This window comes from Myodes glareolus, chromosome 2 (genome assembly GCF_982192425.1).
Source record: "Myodes glareolus chromosome 2, mMyoGla1.1, whole genome shotgun sequence".
Taxonomy (NCBI): domain Eukaryota; kingdom Metazoa; phylum Chordata; class Mammalia; order Rodentia; family Cricetidae; genus Myodes; species Myodes glareolus.
In genome coordinates, this window is record NC_142027.1 from 51,157,561 (window position 1) to 51,178,730 (window position 21,170).

Below are 21,170 nucleotides of genomic sequence, written 5' to 3' on the forward strand. Positions count from 1 at the left end.
GATATGAGACAAAGGACACAGCAGTGGTCTGGACTTCTGTCCACCTATAACACGCTCTCCTTGCACTGCACAGCTGCCTTCTCTATGAGCTCTCCCGAGAACTGCGGAGAAAGGAATGTGGAATTAGAAAGCAAAGGTGTCGAGGAAATGCGTGGAGAGGTTAGAGATGGCTGAACCACTGTCTATCAAGGCAACCTCCTGCCTGTGGGCCAACTTGAGACAAAATCATTGGCACAAGGAAACAGCTGTTAGGTCACACAGCCCTCTAGTCCTTCCCCACTATCCTCCGGTCAGGGCACAGGTCACCTCTCCCTACAGCCTGTCGGGACAGACAGAGTGGATAAGCAAGCACGCTGTGACCTTCATCCTCCATCCGCCTTGCAGTTGCAAGCCCAGCCTCACCCGTGACAGGTCCGACTTCTAACTTTACCTTTATCTGGTGCCTTCCTGACTGGTAACTCCTAACACATAGGCTGGGTTATATAACATGATCTCCCACTCCCTCTCCCTCAAGCCTGTAAGAGCAAGGCATTTCCTTTGTCCTCTGGAACTGAAGGCCACCACCATTCAGAACCCTGCCCTAGACTCTCTCCTAATGAAATTCTTGGCATCCTGAAGAATCTCTCGCTTTTCAACGTCCCATCATGCTGCCTGTGGCCATGGTCCTGTAGCTGGCCTGCCAAAGCTGGCAGAAGAGCAACCCCTCAGGCCGTTAGACAAACCTGCCACCTGTTAATTCTAACAGCAGGTTTTAACTCTGCTACATCCAAAACTGCCTCAGGATGGTTCTTTGGGTACAAAACTTAAAACTAAACTCTGCCTTCCAGATGCCCTTCCCACTGTCATACACCTCTCTCCAGCACCCTTTGTGGAGGACCTCCCTGTGAGGCTGCATCAGACTGAACTTGTCTATCAATCAAAGTTCCTTTCAGAGGGACTTCCTCTCCGTGACGCATTCTAGGGACCACTTCATCCCTGTCCTTCTAGAAATAAGGACAGTGAAGGCTGCATTGCTATTAATCCCAGGTTGCCTGGGGAGAGACCCCTTAACATACCTCTCACCATGCATGTCTTGTGAATCATCATTTCATGAATAAATCTCCATGAATCTTTGTACGTAACAACTCTTTCCTGCTGTGACCCTCACAAATCACTGCATGGTCCTCACATAAACCAGTCCTTGTGTCTAAGATGTTTATGAGTCAGTGCTATATCACTGTTTGAACGTCACTGCCATTGGAATTACAGGACAGTGACAGGGATCATTACCACCACCTAACTCTGTGCTAATGAATCTGGGAGAAAGGAGAACAAGACTCAGAGTTAGTTTCCTTTTAGCAGTTTATATGACTTCCCAGATTTTGGTCTGGAATGATGAGAACGCCAATCAAATGCTCTTTGGAGCTACACTATCTAAGGCAGGGTAGATCTATAAGGAGGAAGACGTTCTTAGAGACAACCGAACAGCCCATGTTCATGCTGGTGAGCAGCACTGTCGTGGAGGACGAGTGATGATCCCGTGCTGGCTTCCCCGGGGAAGTTAGTGCCTGTGCTTACTCACCTATCTTGAAACGGCCCATGTAGTAGATCTGGGTGCTGAGGGCCAGAGAAGCAAGGATATGGACTGCAGAGAAGATGATCCAGAACCACACATCGTTTTTTCCAAACACCTAGGGATAAAGAAAGGGGTTAGTGTGATCTGGGGTTTCCTCCGAGAACTCTGTACACCCACTGTCTCCTGTTGAGGCTTATAGTAGCAAACCAAACTTCTTTATATGCAGTGGATTGCAGCTAAGGCGGAGACTCATAACTGGCCACCATCTGAAAACTGTGGGCATGCTGGCTAAATGAGACATTCTATAGACCAGCCGTAAGCCTCGGGGAACAACGTGGGAGTGTGTGTGTGTGTGGGGGGGGGTGGAAAGAGCACAAGAGCGGGAGGATGGTGACGAATGTCTTCTGGGCATGACAAGGCCGTTGTAGTCATGAACTGACTGAAGCCGTGGCTGTCTGCTCAAGACCTGCACAAGATCAGGCCAACCAGCCTTCCACTGAGCCTGAGGCGCTCAAGAGGCCCCACCCCTACATGAGGAGTTATTGACAGTTGCTAACTGTTGGGGGAGGGAGAGTCACCTTTTGGGGTGGTGTGTAGCCATCGGTAGTGTTCACACACGGGTAGATGGCCTTATACCCATTCTCATGCATACAGCACCAATTAGACTCAGTAGGTTATAAAAATATAAAACGAAGAAGATGTGAAGGTTTGGGTGGGAGGTGGGAATTGGGGTGGATGTGTTTGATGCATGAAATACAGGTATGAAACTGTCAAAGAATAAGTAAAACTATTTTTAAAAAGCCACCTAGCCCCACGTGCATTTTGTTTTCTTACCTCAAAACGCACAGGGATCTTTCTGTACAGTGGACAGAAAGAACAATGGCTATCTAGCCAAATGAAAACGGAGGAGGGAGAGATGGAATGTAATAGAACAACAATGGATGGACAGTTGGTCCAGAGCTGGGGAGAATGCTCTTCAAATAACCGAAGGTTGCCAGTAACTGCTGTCCACGGACATTTAAAAATAGTTTGTCTCTCGGGTTGGTTTCTCAATCAGCTTAGATTATTGATTCCAGTTTTGACATGATTCAGATTCCTCCATTTTAATATAAAAACCACCCTCAGCCTTTTTTTTTTTTTACAGGCGATTGTCACATGCTTAGAATCCTTCAGCTAGTAACCCAGCCAGAGTGCCATGAAGAGACCCAAATACACACACCCGAAGCCCCACAAAGAGACACAAACAGCAAATCCCCCCCTAAAGGGGACATGTCTCCAGAGCCAGACTGAGGCAGACAGAGAGGGACCCACCACTCCGAGGACCGTAAGTGTGATGACCGCCGCGAAGGAGGCGTAGGCAGAGTAGGCGCTGGCGTTGATGTCTGGGTGGCGGGCCTGATAGAGCTTCAGCATGCAGAGGCCCGCAATCATGTACATGAAGGAAGTGTCTGAGGACCCAAGCCAAAAAGTTCAGTGGGTGACAGGCCATAACACCCCAGGCTCTTCTTCAGCTTCTGCCTGGCCCCTGGCCTCAGTTAGCTGACTATTTGCTGCCATGTCCCCTATTTCTAACCCTTCGCCACCCGCCAATGTATTTTGGTTTACAGAAGGGAAACATCTGATGGGGTAGGTAAGCAGCTGCCTCTCTGGCAAGGGGATGTGCACTCTAAACTTTACATTGGACAACAGTGACAAAACAAAAAATCCTGTAATGGTGATAGTTTAGGCAGAGTGACAGTAATGAGGGTGTGTGTGGAGGAGGAACTGTTCTCAGCACTCCGAAATGTAGCCACGATCACTGCCATATCTCCATGCACAGCAATGCCAGGAGACAGCTACTCACTAAATGAGGCTAAGCTGCTGTCCTGTTATGGGGACAGGAGGCAAAACAATGAGGTGCCCATGCTACTCAGAACTTCTGTAAAATATGGACAAGCCTGTCAGTGGCCAGTGCTAAGGGCAATGTGGGAAATAAAAGCCCTCACACAGCTAGTTCAGGTGGGAATTAACATGCTGGGGAGAAATTTGTCAAACAGAAAACAGAAGGTGCACAAGCCAGGCGATTATGAAGTTCCGTAGGTGGTGGTAGCGGCAGCCTCAGCACCCAGGAGGCGGAGACCGGCAGATCTCTGTGAGTTTGAGGCCAGCCTGGTCTACATAACAAATTCTAGAAGAACCATGGCTACATAGTGAGACTTTGTATCAAAAAAATATAAATTGACTACATAAAATATCATTATATTTGAGCGTGAGCAGGGGTGTGCAGCTTTTATTTTCCACATTTTTATTCTCTTCTTCTTGTGTCTCTTTAGATGGCTCTCACTCTATGGAGTCTAGTAATGGAGGTCTTCTTACCTCAGCTTCCCAGAAACACTAATTTTACAGGCAGAGACCACCACTCTCCTTCATTCTTAATATCATTTTAATACTAACTTGGTATCTGCCATCTTTCCAATCAGAACTATACATCTTTCCAGACTCAAGAGAAGCTAACCCTACTCTTGGAAAGGATGGGTCTGACTGGTCCAAAGTTAATCCAATTTACTTTGCTGATGGATGTAGCAGCCTAGACCTGAGCTAACCATTACCTAGGGAATGATTCAGGAATGTACTATGACCATTAGAAATACTGAGGTATGAGGGAACGTTATCCCGAGGTTTCTTAGGAAGAGGTTTCCTCGCTCTAAGACCCCTGCAGGCCACCTTGAACCTGCTCTGAACCTGGAGAAGGAGACTTGAAATCAGGTTATGCTATGGATATGCTTGGCCATCGTGAGAGAAGTTACCCTTGGGAGAAAATCAACACACAGTATAGGGACATACAAAGGGTCACATGGGGAAGATAGAGGCAGAGCCCTCAAGTGAAGCAGTCACAATGCCCTTCCTCCCTCTGCCTTCCAGACAGAGAGCAGGCAGTGTGATGGCCTAATCGGTTAGTTGACTGTAAATGGAGCGTTCTGTTACTTTGCCCCCAGAGCAGGCTAACTACTTCACTATGTAAGTTACACCAAGGGAAGCCTGAAGGGCAGTGACATTTAGCTTGGCCACTGACACTGTGTTGCACCGTGGCATCAGCATTCAGTGCAGAACGAACAAATTAAAGGTATAGTATACAGAAATCTCACTCAGTGGCAAGGAACACTCGAATCATTTTAGCCCACCTCAAATGCCTTTTAGTTCTTGCAAGTATGAATTTGATGCTTTCAGAAGGGCTCCAGGATAAGACTCCTGTAACTTGAATCTATCACTGATATACGTTCTAATTACCGAACTGGAAGTTGGAGTAATTCGGGCAGACGTGGTAGCAAGCACTGAGGACGCCCTCCATCATCAGCGCAATGCCCATGGCATAGAAGAGACCGAAGTGTTTGGGAATCCCGTACTCCTGGAAAAAGGAGAAGCGCTGTCAGTAGGAAGACAATCCTGAACGGTGGCCTCAGCGGCTCTACACACATCCCCACATCACCAAGCCAGATGTCCCTCCCTTTGGTGGGGCCACTTGAAATCATGGTCCCTCCCAGTTTGTGCCTTTGGTTTGTGCCGCGGTTTCTCCTCACCATGGCAAAGATGTCTTTCGCTTCCAGGGCTTTTCGATGGAGGAGGTCCCGGCGCAGCACTATCAGCAGGAAGAGAAAGCCCAGGAGCACGTGGCCCAGGTTACTGAGGATATTATTGAAGGCACTGTGGAGAGGAGTGAGACATGAGTGTGAAAGCCCTCACGGGGACCCACGCAAAAATGAGCTGGGGACTTCGGCATTTGGTGCCTTTCACAACTGACTTTTCCCTGGGCCTTCAGGCTTGGACAATCGCCAGGAATCCTCTTTAATTTAACTTCTTGATTTGAAGGCGCTCATTTGACTTAACCTAACTGTATCTTCTCAGGGATGCCTGCTCACCATCCCTAACACCCGCCTGATCATCTCTTGTCCTCACAGCCCTGGCCTGAGTCCTGATAAAGAGCTGGTCCAGAGACAGACAAGAATTTATGCTCCACCTGTGACACTCATTGGCGGACCCACAGTGTGCCAACATTCAGGTCGCCAGCTGTGGATTTCAGAATAAGCACAGGTGCATCACTGACAGTGGCTGTATTTCAGGAAATCAAGTCTGGTTCTGCTCTGTAGCAAGAAGTTGGGTTCCTACCTCTCAGGAAGAAATTTTTTTCACCAGGTTCTGGGGGCTTTAGGTTTGTGGATGAACTCTGGCATTACGAAGAAATAAGGGAACCAAAGTCAGGAAACCTTACCTGTCTAAGTTTTAGCATCTTCATCTAAAATGGTGGCACTAATAATGCCTGCCTCTCACTGAGCAGACTGAATGAGAGCTGACCACTAACTCAAGTTCATGGGCATGTGCCACCCATAGCTGGGGATCTGGCTTTTAAAAACCTCAGCAGGCCGCTCTTAGGGATATTGTCTGGGAGAGAAGCGTACTTGGTCTCTACAACTGACTTTAATTCCTCTTTGTCCTGACTAGGGTACTTTCTTCAGTTGTTTTTCATGCTTTCAAAACCTTAAGTCAGACAGAAAGACTCTACTGCTTCATGAGGAACCAGTGGGCTGGGTTTACCTCAGGACGCCCCAGGGGTGGGCACAGAGGAAGTTGTAGTAACAGATGTCCTGGTTGCCAGTGACATTTACCACCTATAAAATCAAGTGAGAGAAGAGGAAATGTGGCTTTTCTCCATCCTCTGAGACGGCCCAAAGTCACCAAGAACAGAACGGGCTCGGAGGAAATGGAGACGTTCCATCCTCCGAGTGCCCCACCTAGCAGCCAGGGAGGAAGTATCTAGTTTTCCTTGTCTAGCTCCTTCTCCATCAAGAACCTACCCAAACCATAGCAAGCTGAGCTTCTGACAGGGTGTCGTGGATGGAGAGACTATTTAGATTATAAACAGTGGTGTTCAAACCTCATAGAGACTTTGTCTTCATTATGTAATGAGTATGAATGAACTAAATATTTTACATCACTGGCTTGGCTATGCAGAGAACTCAGGGGATTTCAACAACTGATGCACGGTTCTACTTCCTGAGGCGCTGATCTACTTGATGTGGGGCACCACCCAGGACCCCGTGATTCTTAAAAGTGCCCCATGTGATTTTAACACATAGTAAAAATTGAGGGACGGTGCATAAAATGTCCTTAACCACATATCATTCTAAATGGACCTTCTCAGATCTTATAATTTCTAGAAAATTTATACTTAGAAATATGGATCTCAATTAAATTTCTACTTTGGTGACTTGGATCCAGAGTTCTATGAAGGAGCAGTGGGCATTCTTCAGCTGTTTTAGTGTGAATTTTTTCATCAAATTTTTAATGTTTTGTTCTTGGTTTAATAATTTGTTAGTTTCACAAAACTGCTTTTAAACCGTTTGGAAAAGATTTATTTATTTTGTGTTTATGAGTGTTTTGCTTATATGTATGCCTGTGTACTGCTCATGTGCCTGACATCCATGGAGGTCAGAAGAGGGTACTGGATTCCCCTGGAACTGGAATTACAGACAGTTGTGAGCGGCCATGTGGGCACTGGGAACCTGGGACCTCTGCAAGAGCTACATGTGTTCTTAGCCGCAGAGTCACTTCTCTCCAGCCCCTTGTGAAGCCTTTTATAGTTTTACAGACTATCCCCAATGAGCAGGTACAGGCTAAATTAGACTTCTGGCCTCTTTTGACAAGTCTGGAGATCTTTTTTTTGTTTTACTTTCTGAAGCAGTTTCATGTTGGTTGCCCAGGCTGGTCTAGAACTCACTACCTGAGATGACCTTGAACTTCTGATCCTCTGGCATCTTTGTTCCTCTTGCTGGGGTCACGGCCATGTTACATTTGTTTGTGAGGTGCTGGAGTTGAACAGTTTCACGCCTTCTAGGCAAACTCTCCCCACTGAGCTACAGTCCAAGTCTAGAACTTTACTCCGCTTACTGTTTCCGGATGGCCACACACTCAGAATGAGAAATAAGAGGTGCTATGGATAGGCATCATGGCTGAACGACTGGTTTTATGTTGGTAAGGTCCAATATAAGGTGCCAGGTCTTTTGCGATGAAATAATTGGGAAATAGGCGGAAAAGGTCTCAGAGATGAAGTAGCTAATGGAGAAGGCCAATTGGAACCGGAATGGGAAATCTCGTGGAGGCTGGTGCATATGTCTTTCATCCTAGCACACGGGAGACAGAGGCAGACGGATCTATGACTTCAAAGCCAGCCCCGTCTATACATTTAGTTCCAGTACAGTAAGAACTACGAAATAGAGAAACCTTGCTTCAAAAAAACAATTAACCAAAAAATATAGCGCTTGCGACTGACGAGTGGCTAAGTTGGCTTAGTGGTTACAAGCACACACTGCTCTTCCAAAGGACTTGAGTTCCATGCACAGCACCATGGCAGGTAACTCACAACTGATTGTACCTTCAGTTCCAGGAGATTCAGTACCTATTGTTTCTTCAGGCATCTCTCTCTCTCTCTCTCTCTCTCTCTCTCTCTCTCTGTGTGTGTGTGTGTGTGTGTGTGTGTGTGTGTGTATCTTGCACTCACACACACACAGGAGATGGGGGAAATTTTAAAAAATCTTTAATAAATTAGTTTTTGAACTGCTCCCAAGCTAAACAGCTCCCTGGAAGCCAGAGTGACGACCTTCCCTAGGGAAGGAAGCTGGCGCCTGCGCAGCACTTACCGGAAGCTGGCGCCTGCGCAGCACTTACCGTCTGGTAGGTGATAACAAGCTGCATCACGGGCAGTGCGTAAAACACGGCGATGGTGATGATGTTCCTGCGACAGAATGAACCATACACGGTGACCCCAGGATAACACTGGACTCTGCTCAGCTTGTCCACCTTACAACTCCACACTTAGCTTGTAAAAGCAACAGAAGCTGGGGGTATGGCTCCTGATTCTGAAGTCTGCCTGTCCTTTCCTGTGCATGTGAACGTTTGGTAGACAGGATTTGGACCAAAGTGGACACAGGGAAGCAAATAAAACTTACCTGGGTTACTGCCATTGGTTTGGTTATAGCAAAGAATCCTTGCACTGTTAACTAAAATCATCGAATCATTCATTTATTTAATTTATTGGAGACGGAGTCTTGCTGTGTAGCCCTGACTGGCCTAGAACTTGCTATTTGACAAAGCTGGTCTTGAACCCACGGTGATTTCAAGAGCTGTGGTTCCGGACAAGCCCCCATGCGGACCTGAAATCAGTATTTTAAACTAACTATTGGCACTCAAGAAGCTAAAGTTCTTCCTCCTCCTCCTTCCTTCTTCTTTGTATAATCATTTGTAAAACAAAATAAAATCTACTTCTTATCTAACCATACCATCTATACAAATCATACCAAACATACATTGTTAGACTAAATATGGTTAGAGTGCAAGGAATCAGCAAGGAATAAATTGTGGGGGCTCTTGTAGACCAGGCTAGCCTCGAACTCACAGAGATCCGCCTGCCTCTGCCTCCCCAGTGCTGGGATTAAAAGTGTGTGCCACCACCCGGCTTGGTGGAGACTCTTAAATAACACTTAGTTCCAAAACATAGCTCAGCTATGAAATTTCATTTGGCTCTCTGACTTCATTCTAATGTCTGCTTCCAGAAGTAGGAGGATTCTCCAGAAAGTAAAAAGGTGTGTGTGTGTGTGTGTGTGTGTGTGTGTGTGTGTGTGTGTGTGACAAAAGACCACAGTTTAGAGCTTTCTAAGCAGAGGGAAGCCCCTCTGTAGGCAGCTCAGCCTCTTGACTGGGCAGAAGGACATGCCATGAGTGTGGCCACATTGCAGGTCTTTTTTGTTACAAGTTGGAGGTGTCGTCATCCACAGCAAGCCTTACTAAACACTAACTCCTCACGATAGAAGTGGTAATAGCTTTTACAAGGAAAAACTTAAATTTAAAGAATGCAGAGGCCGAGCCTGTAGCTCAGTGGTAGAGGACTCGCCTTCCCCAGTAAGTGTGGGCCTGGGTTTGATCTCTAGCACTGTCGTACACACGGGCATCAAAACAAACGGATTTAAGTAATTCAATATTTTTTAAGGAAACCAGGATCCCACTGGTCATCTACTTACCAAAAATAAATCTTCGACTTTTTGCTGACAATTCTCCGATCCTTCCTGGACAGATCCGACAGGTACAGGAATATCTAAGACATCAACAGGAAGAGAGTGCAGAGTTGAGCTTGGCTTTTCTTGTATAGGACACAGGGAGAACCTTAGAAAGTTCAGTGTAGCCCCCTGGGGATTAACATTATTCATCAAGATGTTTCCTTTGGTTTTGCTTTTCTCCAGATACTGCGATAAAAACACTCTGTAGGCCCATATTTCTATATGGTGGCTGCCAGGTGCTAAAGTCATAGGCCCCATCTGAGGTGGTCACATAGCCCTGCAGACAGGCTGTCACTGCCTAACAAAAGGTCAGGATGTTTGTTGCTTCATTCTTTGTAATTTGGAGGATGCCTTATAGAGATGCTGATTCAAGCCTACGTGACAGCTAGCACACACAGCAGACAGGTAGATGGAGACGTGACAAAATGCCATTCACCTGGTTGCCTAGGAGACAGAATGCTGGTGTATCCCCCCCCCCCCCCCCCCCCCCGCTCAGTTTATGTGTTGGTATAAAAGCTGCTTGGAGAATAAACGCGGGGAGATCTTCAGGAGAGAAGCCTGAGATGCCCTTCCATGATGACCGTGTAAGCTGTTCTGATTATTCCTTGCCTCTTCATACCAGTCCAGTTAGGGAAAATAGTAATCTATGTTGGGGCCCACAGGCTCTAACAACACTCCTATTCTTGGCACACCGAGGGTCCGGCTGCTGCAGGAATTCTACCTATCAGAAGTACTGGCGCTCAGCTTTCAGATCTGCTCACTCTGCCATTCCTGAATTGCATATGTTTGAAACTCTGTGATTTCTGGCTCATACCTTCTGGCAGGTAAAGTACAATATATTAAACATAGGCTGGAAAGAAATTGGCTTTGCTCTCACGTGTGGTGTGCACAGAAATGAGGACAGGTACTAGAGCAGCCCTGGGGCAAATCCCAGTCTCCATATGGCTGGGTCCCTGTTCACCAACACTCGGGTGCTGAGGCTGTGGAAGGCCTTGTTCTGCTTCGTCTGACGAAGAGGCGATTGCCTTGGGCTCTCGCTATGTTTCACCTAAATCCTTCAGAAGGTTTGACCTCCCTTCAAAGGAAAAAAATATTAAGGAAACCGAGGCACTGATGGCGTTTACTTCACTACCAAACCTTCTTCCATTTCAACAACTACGGCCAGGGAGCCTTGGTACCTTGGTCCGGATGATGTTTTTGTCGCTTTCAATGTCTGGCATGGTGTCGAAGTCACTCTCCTCCACGGAGCTGTCCGTGTCTGAGTGGCACGGCTGCCCGCCATGGGAGGGAGACATCTGTCTTCCGGGACTGGAACTCGACTCATCTGAAACAGAAAACTCTCTTAATCCGAGAACTGCCTATGCAGTCCCTTCCTCTGCAGAAAGCGCAGTCCTTAGTCCGGAAAATCCCGAGTTGGTCCCAATGAACTCTTTGCCAACAGGACAGGCCGCCCCTCTGCTGCCTTCTAGCGCGGCCTCCATTCTCTCTTTCCTCCCATTTCAGACCTGATGTGTCTATTCTAGGGCTGACTACAAAGAACAGCATGGCATCTGCTCATAGCATTGTGCTTGTGGTTCATGTTTCATCTTTTAAGGTATGAACACAGATGTATAAGGACACACATACAGGGTTATAGATAGCTTCTATCATGCATGTGGGTGAACACATACACATCCAACTGCTATACACTTTTCGCAGACTATTTACCGAGAGAAATCCCCCACATGGCATTTCTATCGTTACGTAACGAAAACAACATTTTCAGGAGGGACTCTTCTGTTCTCAGGAATGTTCTAGAGCAGATGGGCTCTGTGCAGCTCGAGTGCATGGGCTGAACCTACCTTCCGCTTTATTCCTTCTGTTCAGATGGTTTAAAAAAAATCCTGTTTTAACAGGACTAAAAATAAGCAGCCTGCACTGAGCCTACATGCTCAGAGTTCCAGAACAACAGAGCAGTGCGACAGGCCCTCTGGGAGGCTGTTGAAGACACACCATTCGTGGCAGGGGCAGGCAGCCCAGGCACTGCTGCCTTCCAAGGCAGGTGTGGAGGGGTGGTCTGGTTCCCTTTAGTCTGCTTCACGACATCTAGGCTTTGCCCAGTGAACAACTGAGTGGCCCTGAGTAGACTCGGTGTGAACTTAGTCAAGACTGTTCGGTTCTAGCTATGCTGACTCGCAGCAACTGCTTTAGTCTGCTAACGCCCTACTCCACTGACACCTGAGAAGGAAGTGACTCGGTCAGTGACAGTGGCTGGCTGTGTCGTGTCCTTTCAAGTCCTAGACTCAAGGGTAGAGGACGTTCTGTGCAGGCCTGAGGATCTGAGTATGATCCCACATCCCACAGAGTAGCAGAAGAGAGTGAGTTAGAAGGGTCTCTGACCTCTCCACTCATGTGCACCCGCACACACGACAGACACATGCACACACTACAGATAAACAAATAAGAGTTTCAGTGCCCAAGGGACGGGTGAGACGGCTCAGTGGGTAACAGGTGCCTGCTGCCACACCCACTGATCTGAGTTCAGTCTCTGGGGCCCACATGGTAGAAGGACAGAACCAAACACCGCAAGTTGTCCTGTGATCCCCAATATGCACAGCAGCACATGCTCCGTCCCCAAAACAAAGAAATAAAAGTGTAATAAAAAAGTTAAGTCCCAAGGGAGCCTTAGGCGTTGATGGCAACCACTGTAGTGAGTTCTGCTCAAGTATAGCAGATCCAAGAAGCAGAACAATAGAACCTAGAGAGGACTGGAAGGAACTTCCCAGGATACCCAGCCAGTACGTCTTTTAGATGTAAGAGCGGTTTCATCGGGCTGTTCCTCCGTGGGCTGGTTTGCTCATGCTCACAATGATCAGTGGCTAGAGAACCCAGTGCGCTAATCTCTGTAGAATAAGGACAGAGTTCTACACAAGGACTCATTGTAGGAAGTACCGATTGCCCCATAGTTGCTCCCTTCCGGTGTGCTGGCAGTGATGGGATGTGACACAGCCATATTTCCTGCAGCAGGAAACAAAAGAGAGAGAGAGATGGTTTAGTCTCAGCTGCTGAAGTAAAACCACACAACCTGAAGTAGGCGAATCACTAAGCAGCCATCTTTAAATTCGATTTTCTTCCCACTTTAATGTGGGAAATCATCACTGTGGGTTCACAGATCAGATACAGCCTGCCACCACTTTCTGTATGGTCCATAAAAGAAGACTTGTTTTAAAATCTCTTAGTTTGTGGAGAAAATTCAAAGGAACTATAATATCTCATGGCATGTAAAGCTTGCACAAAATTGAAATTTCAATATTCAAGAACAGAGTTGGATCGAAACATAGCCACCCTCATTTCGGTACAGATAGACTTTGGTTCTGCAGTGACATGTTTGGGTAGTTACAGCTTAGATCATCTGTCCCCAAATGTCTTACATGTGAACATTTGACTCTACAGAAGACAAGTTCACTTCGCAGTACAGCAGAGTTGTAGGAGCAAAGGAGTGTGGGTCTAGAATCACCGTGGCAAGTGCCGAAGAGACACAGCCACAGTCGTTTGGGGTTTATTTAAAGCATCCTAACTACAGGTAAGAAGGACATCACACCACTCACTAGAGCCAAGAGTGATGAGCACAGCAGTTGACAGCGTGGGAGAAGCCCACGTTATTTTGAGGGCTCTCAAGAAGGTTGATTAGGTCCATCTGCCGCTGACGGGTGGTTGACAGATTAAAGCAGACCCTAACATTCTCAGTGAAGCCCAGGGCTCCTGGTAACAAGGAGAGTGGCCCCCTGTCTCTGAGAGTCCAGGGGTGCCTCAGGAGTCACCCCACCACATGTAACAGGAAAGTCCCTGCAGTCTGCTCTGTGACTACCAGGAAAAGTGTTATTCCTTACGGTTAATCCGTTTCTGAGACTTAGGAAAAATGGGCTGAGAGCAGAGACTGCAAATTAGCAGCCAGCCAGGCAGCTTCTCTGACCTAGGGCCACAGGGTCTGCTGGAGCCAAACTCATCCCGGGAATCCGAGACAACATTCCTTCCCTGCCCTCGGAACTTTGCCGAGAACTTAGATATTGAACGGTTGGTGGGAGTTTTGAGCAGCCCCTCTTGCTGAGAGTTGCTCTCATCAGTCACAAGACTGACACAAGGGCTCAGAGTGACTCATTCTTTTTCTCTCGCTGCCTCCCTCCCTCCTTTTCCCTTCTATTTCAATATGATTTGGGGACGTGGATCCAGGCCCTTTCATGTTTCATGCAATCTCTCTACCACTTAGCCACATCCCTGGGGAACTCAGCGGTGTCTTACGCTGTGGTAGGGAAGTACTTTCAGTGAATGTACCTAATATTCGGAAACATCTGTGTGCATATATCTCAGTGACTTTACTGAAGACGTCATTTGTCATTACACAAAAGCAACAATGTGCCACCCACGTAAAAAAGATGCGAATGCTCTGAGCACTTCCTGGTCACAGTCAACTTTCCTCCTCCCACTTTCAGACTTTGCTCCACTGATGGACTCTCAAAAAGTCATAGCTTTTGAGGTCAACTCGCCAGGCTTCATTACATGTTTTTTATTTTTAAACTCATGGTGCCCCTATTGATTTCCGCCAGAGAAAAAAAACTAAGTGCCAATATATGTAAAGATTTTCAGACAGGCGACAAATCTGCCAGCCTGGGAGATTGATTTTTCTTTCTCCCTTCAGTGAACGAGCTAAGGGCTGCCTCAGCCGGTCTGTGAGACTTGGAGCTGATGTAGCGTTCTTGCCTGGCCAGGGTGTTTCCAGGGCCTGCAGGATGTAGACTCTGACGTTCAGCAAGCATGCTCCCTGGCATTGTTTCTGGGCTTGATATATTTATTATTTAGAGAGCTCAGGTCTCTGTACTTCCTTGGGTTCACTTAAGAGTACACAGCATGATGTCAACATCATGCATGCTTTATGCCCAAGTTCAAAGCCGAGAAACAATTCTCTTTAGACACATTGTATTGTATGGGGGCCTTGCATGTGATAGGCAAACACTCTCATTGAGCTATATTACCAACATAGCTTCAGACTCTTGAATGTTAAGAATCAAATTTGGCTGTCTCCTTCTCACTTGGGTCAGTTCTGGCTTCACTATAAAGCAGAGTTTGGCTGCGGTTCCTGCTCCTGTTGACCACAAGCACTGCTGTTACCAGAACCACCACCACTCCTGGTGGCCTCATTGCTGTGGCAGATGCTGCCATGACTCCATGCTGACTTTTCAACAGCCCTAAGAGGTAAGGGCTACTATTACCACCATTTTAAAGATGATAAAATAGAGGTGCTGAGAGATCAAGTAGTTTCCCTGGCCAGCCAGAAAATGGACAAGGGGCAGCCCGTTGAGCTGCAGCTACTAAAATTCACCTTCTTTTTGCAAAATTTATTTTGTTGTATATACTTAAGAGGATAACATATTTCTCTCTCTCTCTCTCTCTCTCTCTCTCTCTCTCTCTCTCTCTGTGTGTGTGTGTGTGTGTGTGTATGTGCGTACACACACACAGCAAAATAATGACCACATGCTGGCAAAGTGTCCAGCTTCCCAGCGAGTGGACAGTACAACACGAGAAGTCTCATGGGATTTCTTCCGCTTTGCGAACCTGCTTCTAGCATTTGCTCCGAGCCCAGCCCTCGGAGTCTTTCCTGTTGCTTTGAGCTTCTCACAGACAGTTGGTCTTGCTGATGGGAGAGAAAGACATTTCTGTAGCCTCACTTCCCCCCCAAGGTTCTGCCCCTGAGTGTCCTCTGGTAGCACACGCCTCTCTGGCTCTCTCCTGACAGATCTCACCAGGCTCAGCTCCAGAAGCCTGAAGGTCACGGGACACTGGCGGTGTTGCCAGCTCTGCCTGGAGCTTCTCAGCTCTCTTCCTGTTTCATAGCCCTCTGTGGCAAGCATACCTGTTTTCTACTTCCTGAATGGATGAAAACACCTGTTTTCTTTTATTTAAAAATATTTTATTTATTATGTATATAGTATTATTCTGCCTGCATGTGTATCTGCATGTCAGAAGAGGGCACCAAATCTCATTACAGATGGTTGTAAACCACTATGTGGTTGTTGGGAATTGAACTCAGGACCTTTGGAAGAGCAGGCAATGCTCTTAACCTCTGAGCCATCTCTCCAGCCCCCAAAACACCTGTTTTCTTTGGGTGTCCCCAACCTGAGGTCCGCGGCTGATGTACGCACATTGGTGACTCTCCAGTTTTACCCCAGGACGATATCTGGCTGTGGGTGACCAAGACACTTGTAGTTATCCCAAGGAGGAAGTGTACTTTAATCCAACAGTGTATAGAACATCCCAAACAACAAAGAATTATGAATCTTATAATGTCAATAATGTTGGTGTTGAGAAAAATTATGGTCTGAGAGAGAGAGGACTTAGTAATAATTCTAAAACTACATTTACTTGGCCCCCCTCTTTTGAGAGAAAGTCTCATGCATCCTGGGCTGGTCTTGAATTCACTATGTACTTCAAAGGATGATCTGGAAGACTTCTGATCCCCCGCCTCCACCTCCTAAGTGCTAGGATTACAGGCATGCCCAACTCAACCAGTTTATATGGTGCTGGGGGTTTAGCCCAGGGCTTAGGGGAAGATAGGGTGGTACTCTGCCACATGAGCTACACCCCAGCCATGCAACTATCGCTATATAGTGTCTTATTTATTTGACAATAAGGATACAGCTGGGCGGTGGTGGCGCACGCCTTTAATCCCAGCACTTGGAAGGCAGAGGCAAGTGGATCTCTGTGAGTTTGAGGCCAGCCTGGTCTACAAGAGCTAGTTCTAGGACAGGCTCCAAAGCCACAGAGAAACCCTGTCTCAAAAGAAAATAAATAAATAAATAAACAAACAAACAATAAGGATATGATACACTCTACACCAGGCGATCATGAGAAGAAGTTGGGGGGGGGTCTTCTGACATTGCCACAAAGAATATGAGCCTTGACCTGTCTCCCCCATTATCCCTCAGTGTAAAGGAAAGCGTTCAGGGGCTGACAGGGAAACAGATGCCCCTCGACCGAAGAATGGATAAGGAAAATGTGGTACATTTACACAATGGAGTATTACACAGCAGAAAAAATAACAACATCTTGAATTTTGCAGGCAAATGGACGGAGCTAGAAAACATCATTTTGAGTGAGGTAACCCAGACCCAGAAAGACAATTATCACATGTACTCACTCATAAGTGGTTTTTAAACATAAAGCAAAGAAAACCAGCCTACAATTCATCATCTCAGAGAACCTAGACAACAATGAGGACCCTAAGAGAGACTTACATAGATCTAATCTACATGGGAAGTAGAAAAAGACAAGATCTTCTGAGTAAATTGGGAGCATGGGGACCTTGGGAGAGGGTTGAAGGGGAGGGAAGAGGCAGAGGGAAAGCAGAGAAAAATGTAGAGCTTAATAGAACTCAATAAAAAATAAAGTATCACAGCCATGGACCAAAAAGAAGAAGGAGGAGGAAAAGGAGAAAGAGGAGGAGGAAGAAGAAGAAGAAGAAGGAGAAGGAGGAGGAGGAGGAGAAGAAGAAGGAGGAGGAGGAGGAGGAGAAGAAGGAGAAGAAGGAGAAGGAGAAGGAGAAGGAGAAGGAGAAGGAGAAGGAGAAGGAGAAGAAGAAGAAGAAGAAGAAGAAGAAGAAGAAGAAGAAGAAGAAGAAGAAGAAGAAGAAGAAGAAGAAGAAGAAGAAGAAAGCACCACACTCCCTCCACCCTAGAATCTCCCCTCCCTGGATTTGCAGACTGAGGATCCTCTGGAATAGAAGTACATCCTGCGGTGACCACCATTGCTGTGTGGATCCATGTGAACAGATGGATACACCTTCATCACTGGTGTCTGTCAACTGAAGGGTGCTTCTGCTTCTCAGCTGTCTGCAGTGTGCCTGATTTTCAACAACGATCTGGTTCAGGCCTGAGCCCCACTGATGTATGTTTCACTGTTTAAGGGATCCTTCTGAACATGAATTCTTGTAGTGATTATAGCAATCACAAAATTACATCATTTATACCTTGAAAGAAACAACAAACCTTCCATTCAGAGGGCACCTAACAAAATCGAACCTACTGGATTTAAGCCCAAATTCTAAAGGGCCTAATTTATTTTATATATTTTACATTTATGTTATGTATATTTTGCTATTATTAGCAAAACCTGGGGAATATGGTGGAAAAGATGAGGTCCAGGCAGGCGGACTGAAACGTTTTACAAACAACAGCGGCAGCAGAGCTTGGCCTTTTAGACCGCCAGGAGCAGGTGTTCTTTTCAGCCTTTTATATTGAACAGTTATTCAAACAAAGGGCCTGGGTGCAGGGAGGGGGCGCTGGAAAAACACACTAGCTGTTTCTTAAGGAAGACAAAGGTAAACAGCAAAAAGCCTTCCAGCCAAGGGAGAAAATCCTGCTGGGCGGAGGCAGCAGCCAGTTGGTATCTTTCTAGGATTCTCTGGACTCGTGTGGAAAGCACAGAACTAAATATTGACTACACCTGCCTTCAAATGAAGTCCATCCCATCTGCCATTTTCAATTCTCACTCCTTCTAAACAACCTAGGAGCTTATGGCTATCTGGGCTTTGTCAAACTGAGCACATGTGAAGTCTTAAGTTTCAGTAAAAAATACTGGACAATTAAAATCCTTTGTGGGAATTCGCAGAGTGGAGGGGATGGGTCAGGTAGGTATTTATACTGGGTTCCTCAATTATTACATCTTTTATTGTGCTTGTTAGTCTCAAATATTTTTATTTTCTAGATGCTCAAACAAGTACACAAAGGGAAGGCACACTGCATGAGGGTTGACATAACACATTCTCACTGCTTTTCCCAAGTCAGCTTAGGGATGCAAGCAGGTGTGAGCAGTCAGACTCATCCTAGTGCAGAGACAACGTCTGAAAGAGATGAGCAGTTGGCAAGGGCTCTATGAATAATTGAAGGGAATTCTGGGTACAGATTCTTTGTGTGGTCCCCACATCTCAATAGCTACCAACTATAAAACTGTTTCTCACTAGCCTGGCCTTCTGTAGAAAGCCCGTGGATGAGAGGATAAGAATCAAAGGGGGAAAGAGAAGAGAGGCAAAAGGTGCTCAAAAGGATGTGGCCGCACCTTGCACATCATTCGGGATTAGGAATTAGCCGAGGAATGCTCTTACCATCACTGGAACCAAAACTCCCATCAATGGATTTCCTCTGGAACCTGCAAGCAAGCATAGATACAAACACATCTGTATACACACCTGTCCACATCTGTATACACACCTGTCCACATCTGTATATACACCTGTCCACATCCTCTTAAGATTCAGCATTTTCCACTAACTTCCTATACATTCCATTGAAAATTTGTCTTCCACGATCACTTAAAAATGGCCTTTGGAGAAATTACTGGCAGGACTTTAAAATGGCACAGCCACTTTGGGTGATAGTTTGGCAAGTCCTCAGAGAGCCAAACAGACTGATCATATGGCCCAGTGAGTCCATTCTCAGGCATGTACATTGTTTATTAACATTCACTTATTTTCAGATATAAACTTAACATCACAACATGTGTCTTTCAAACACACAATTCAGTATGTTTTAATATATTCAAATACTTACGCAGTTGTCACCATGATCTAATTTTAGAATATTTTGTGCCTTCACCCCAAAGAGCAGTGTCTGTTACACTTAACTCTCCCTTCTCCGCCGTCCCCTAGCCGTTTTTCATCTGCTTTCTGTCTTTGCAAATTTACCTCTTCTAGACAATTTATATAAATGAAACCATTGTACACATGAACTTTTTTGACTGATTTCCTTGATATAGCACATTTTAAAGGTTAATCCATACTGTAGCATGTATTGGTGCTTCAATGTGTGTGTGTGTGTGTGTGTGTGTGTGTGTGTGTGTGTGTGTATATATATATATTCCAGTGTTTGTGTGTACTGTATTTTATTTGTTTTCCCTCGATGAGTACTTCCTATTGTTTCTGTTTGCTGTGCAGTAAAACAACACCGCAATGACCACTTGTGTTCATGTTTTTTTTCTATAGATACATCTTCACTTCTCCTGAGTATGTAAGTAGGGGAAGCCTGAGGCTACTCTGTGTTTTACTCTCCCGAACTGTTTTCCACAAGGACTGTAGAGAAAGCACCATTTCACATTCCACAGCCAAAGATTCCCACTTTTTTTCTACAACTCTGCCAAGTCTCATCTTCTATTTAAAAGTTTGTATTATGTCAAACCTTTGGAGTTGGACACGTCAATGCAGCTTTGATTTGCATTTCCCTGAGAACTATTGATGAATGGCTGCTCACATGCTTGTTGGTCATCCATGCATCTTCTTTGAAGTATCTGTTTAAATCTTTCACCCATTTTTTTTAACAATTTAATTTTTTAAACTTATGTGTATGTGTGTTTGTCTGAGTCCAGGTATGTGCACATGAGTGCAATGTCCACGGGGGCCAGAAGAGGGCGCTGGATCCTCTGAATCTAGAGTTAACAGGTGGTTGTGAGCCCCTGAACAAACTGGTGCTGGAAATTAAACTTGGGCCCTTTGGAGGAGCTGGAAGTCCTCTTAACTTCTGAGCTATCTCTTCAGCCTCTTAACCCGCTTTTAAATGATCTCTTTCTATTGCTGAGTTGTAACAATTTTTAGTATTGTCTAGATACTAACCACTTACTAGATTAGCTATATGATTTGCAATGTTTGTATCCCACATTGTGGACAACAGTATTACCTTATTGGATGGGATTGTTGAAGCATAGAGTGTTTCATTGCTCATTAAGTTCAATTTAAACATTTTTTATTGTACTTTTGGTGAGTAAGAAAGAATTACCTAATCCAAGACCATAATTTACACCCATATTTTCTCTTTAGAGTTCTATGGTTCTAGCTTTTAAACTTAGGTTTTTGATCCACGTTTGAATTAACATCTGTGTATGGTATGAGGTAGGAGCCAGCATCACTATTTCTTTTGTCATGTGACATCTAGTTTTAATAGCACCACATGTTGGAAGAAACAGCTTTTCTCTACTGAACTGTTTTGTAGAACACTGACCATTAAGAAAGAGGTTATTCACAGAGTTGTCATGAGAGCCCAATGGGCAGCAGCATTTGCTGCTGAGCCCAGAAACTTGAGTTTGGTCCCTTGGAAGCCAGGTCGTGGAGGGAGAGAAACACCTCCATAACTCCCACAAGTTATCCTCTGAGCTCCACATGTGTGACTTGTGCCCAGGCATGTGTGTGCATGCATGCACATGCACACTCAAAATATAAACATTTTCCCAGAAGAGTTTGTTTGTGTCCTCCCTCCTCTAGCCCACGGGGCTGTCAGCTGCAGAGTCTTGATTGTCAAGGCCTTGGAATAAGCTCTGATATCAGGAAGTGTCAAGTCCTCTAAATTTTGTTATTTTAATTCAAGATTTGGTTGTGTATTCTCGCTATATAGCAAAGGAAACAGTTAACCAAGCGAAGAGGCTGCCTATAGAATGGAATAAAACCTTGACCGGCTATACAAACGATGGAGGATTAGTATCTAAAATAAAAAAGAATAAATAAAAGAAAGAGAACG

General features: G+C 45.7%; 1 protein-coding gene across 2 annotated transcripts in view; it reads right to left on the reverse strand.

Moving 5' to 3' along the window:
* Sidt1 (SID1 transmembrane family member 1) overlaps positions 1-21,170 on the reverse strand; it is a 91,996-nt gene that overhangs the window by 14,103 nt on the left and 56,723 nt on the right. For both annotated transcript variants that reach the window (XM_085685594.2, XM_085685595.2), the window contains exons 10-19: positions 18,773-18,816; positions 12,571-12,636; positions 10,818-10,963; positions 9,604-9,677; positions 8,255-8,321; positions 6,125-6,198; positions 5,113-5,236; positions 4,823-4,940; positions 2,867-3,003; positions 1,562-1,670 (exon numbers count right to left, since the gene is read on the reverse strand). In XM_085685594.2, the coding sequence (XP_085541720.2) occupies positions 1,562-1,670; positions 2,867-3,003; positions 4,823-4,940; positions 5,113-5,236; positions 6,125-6,198; positions 8,255-8,321; positions 9,604-9,677; positions 10,818-10,963; positions 12,571-12,636; positions 18,773-18,816 (959 nt within the window). The remainder of the gene's footprint in view (positions 1-1,561; positions 1,671-2,866; positions 3,004-4,822; positions 4,941-5,112; positions 5,237-6,124; positions 6,199-8,254; positions 8,322-9,603; positions 9,678-10,817; positions 10,964-12,570; positions 12,637-18,772; positions 18,817-21,170) is intronic.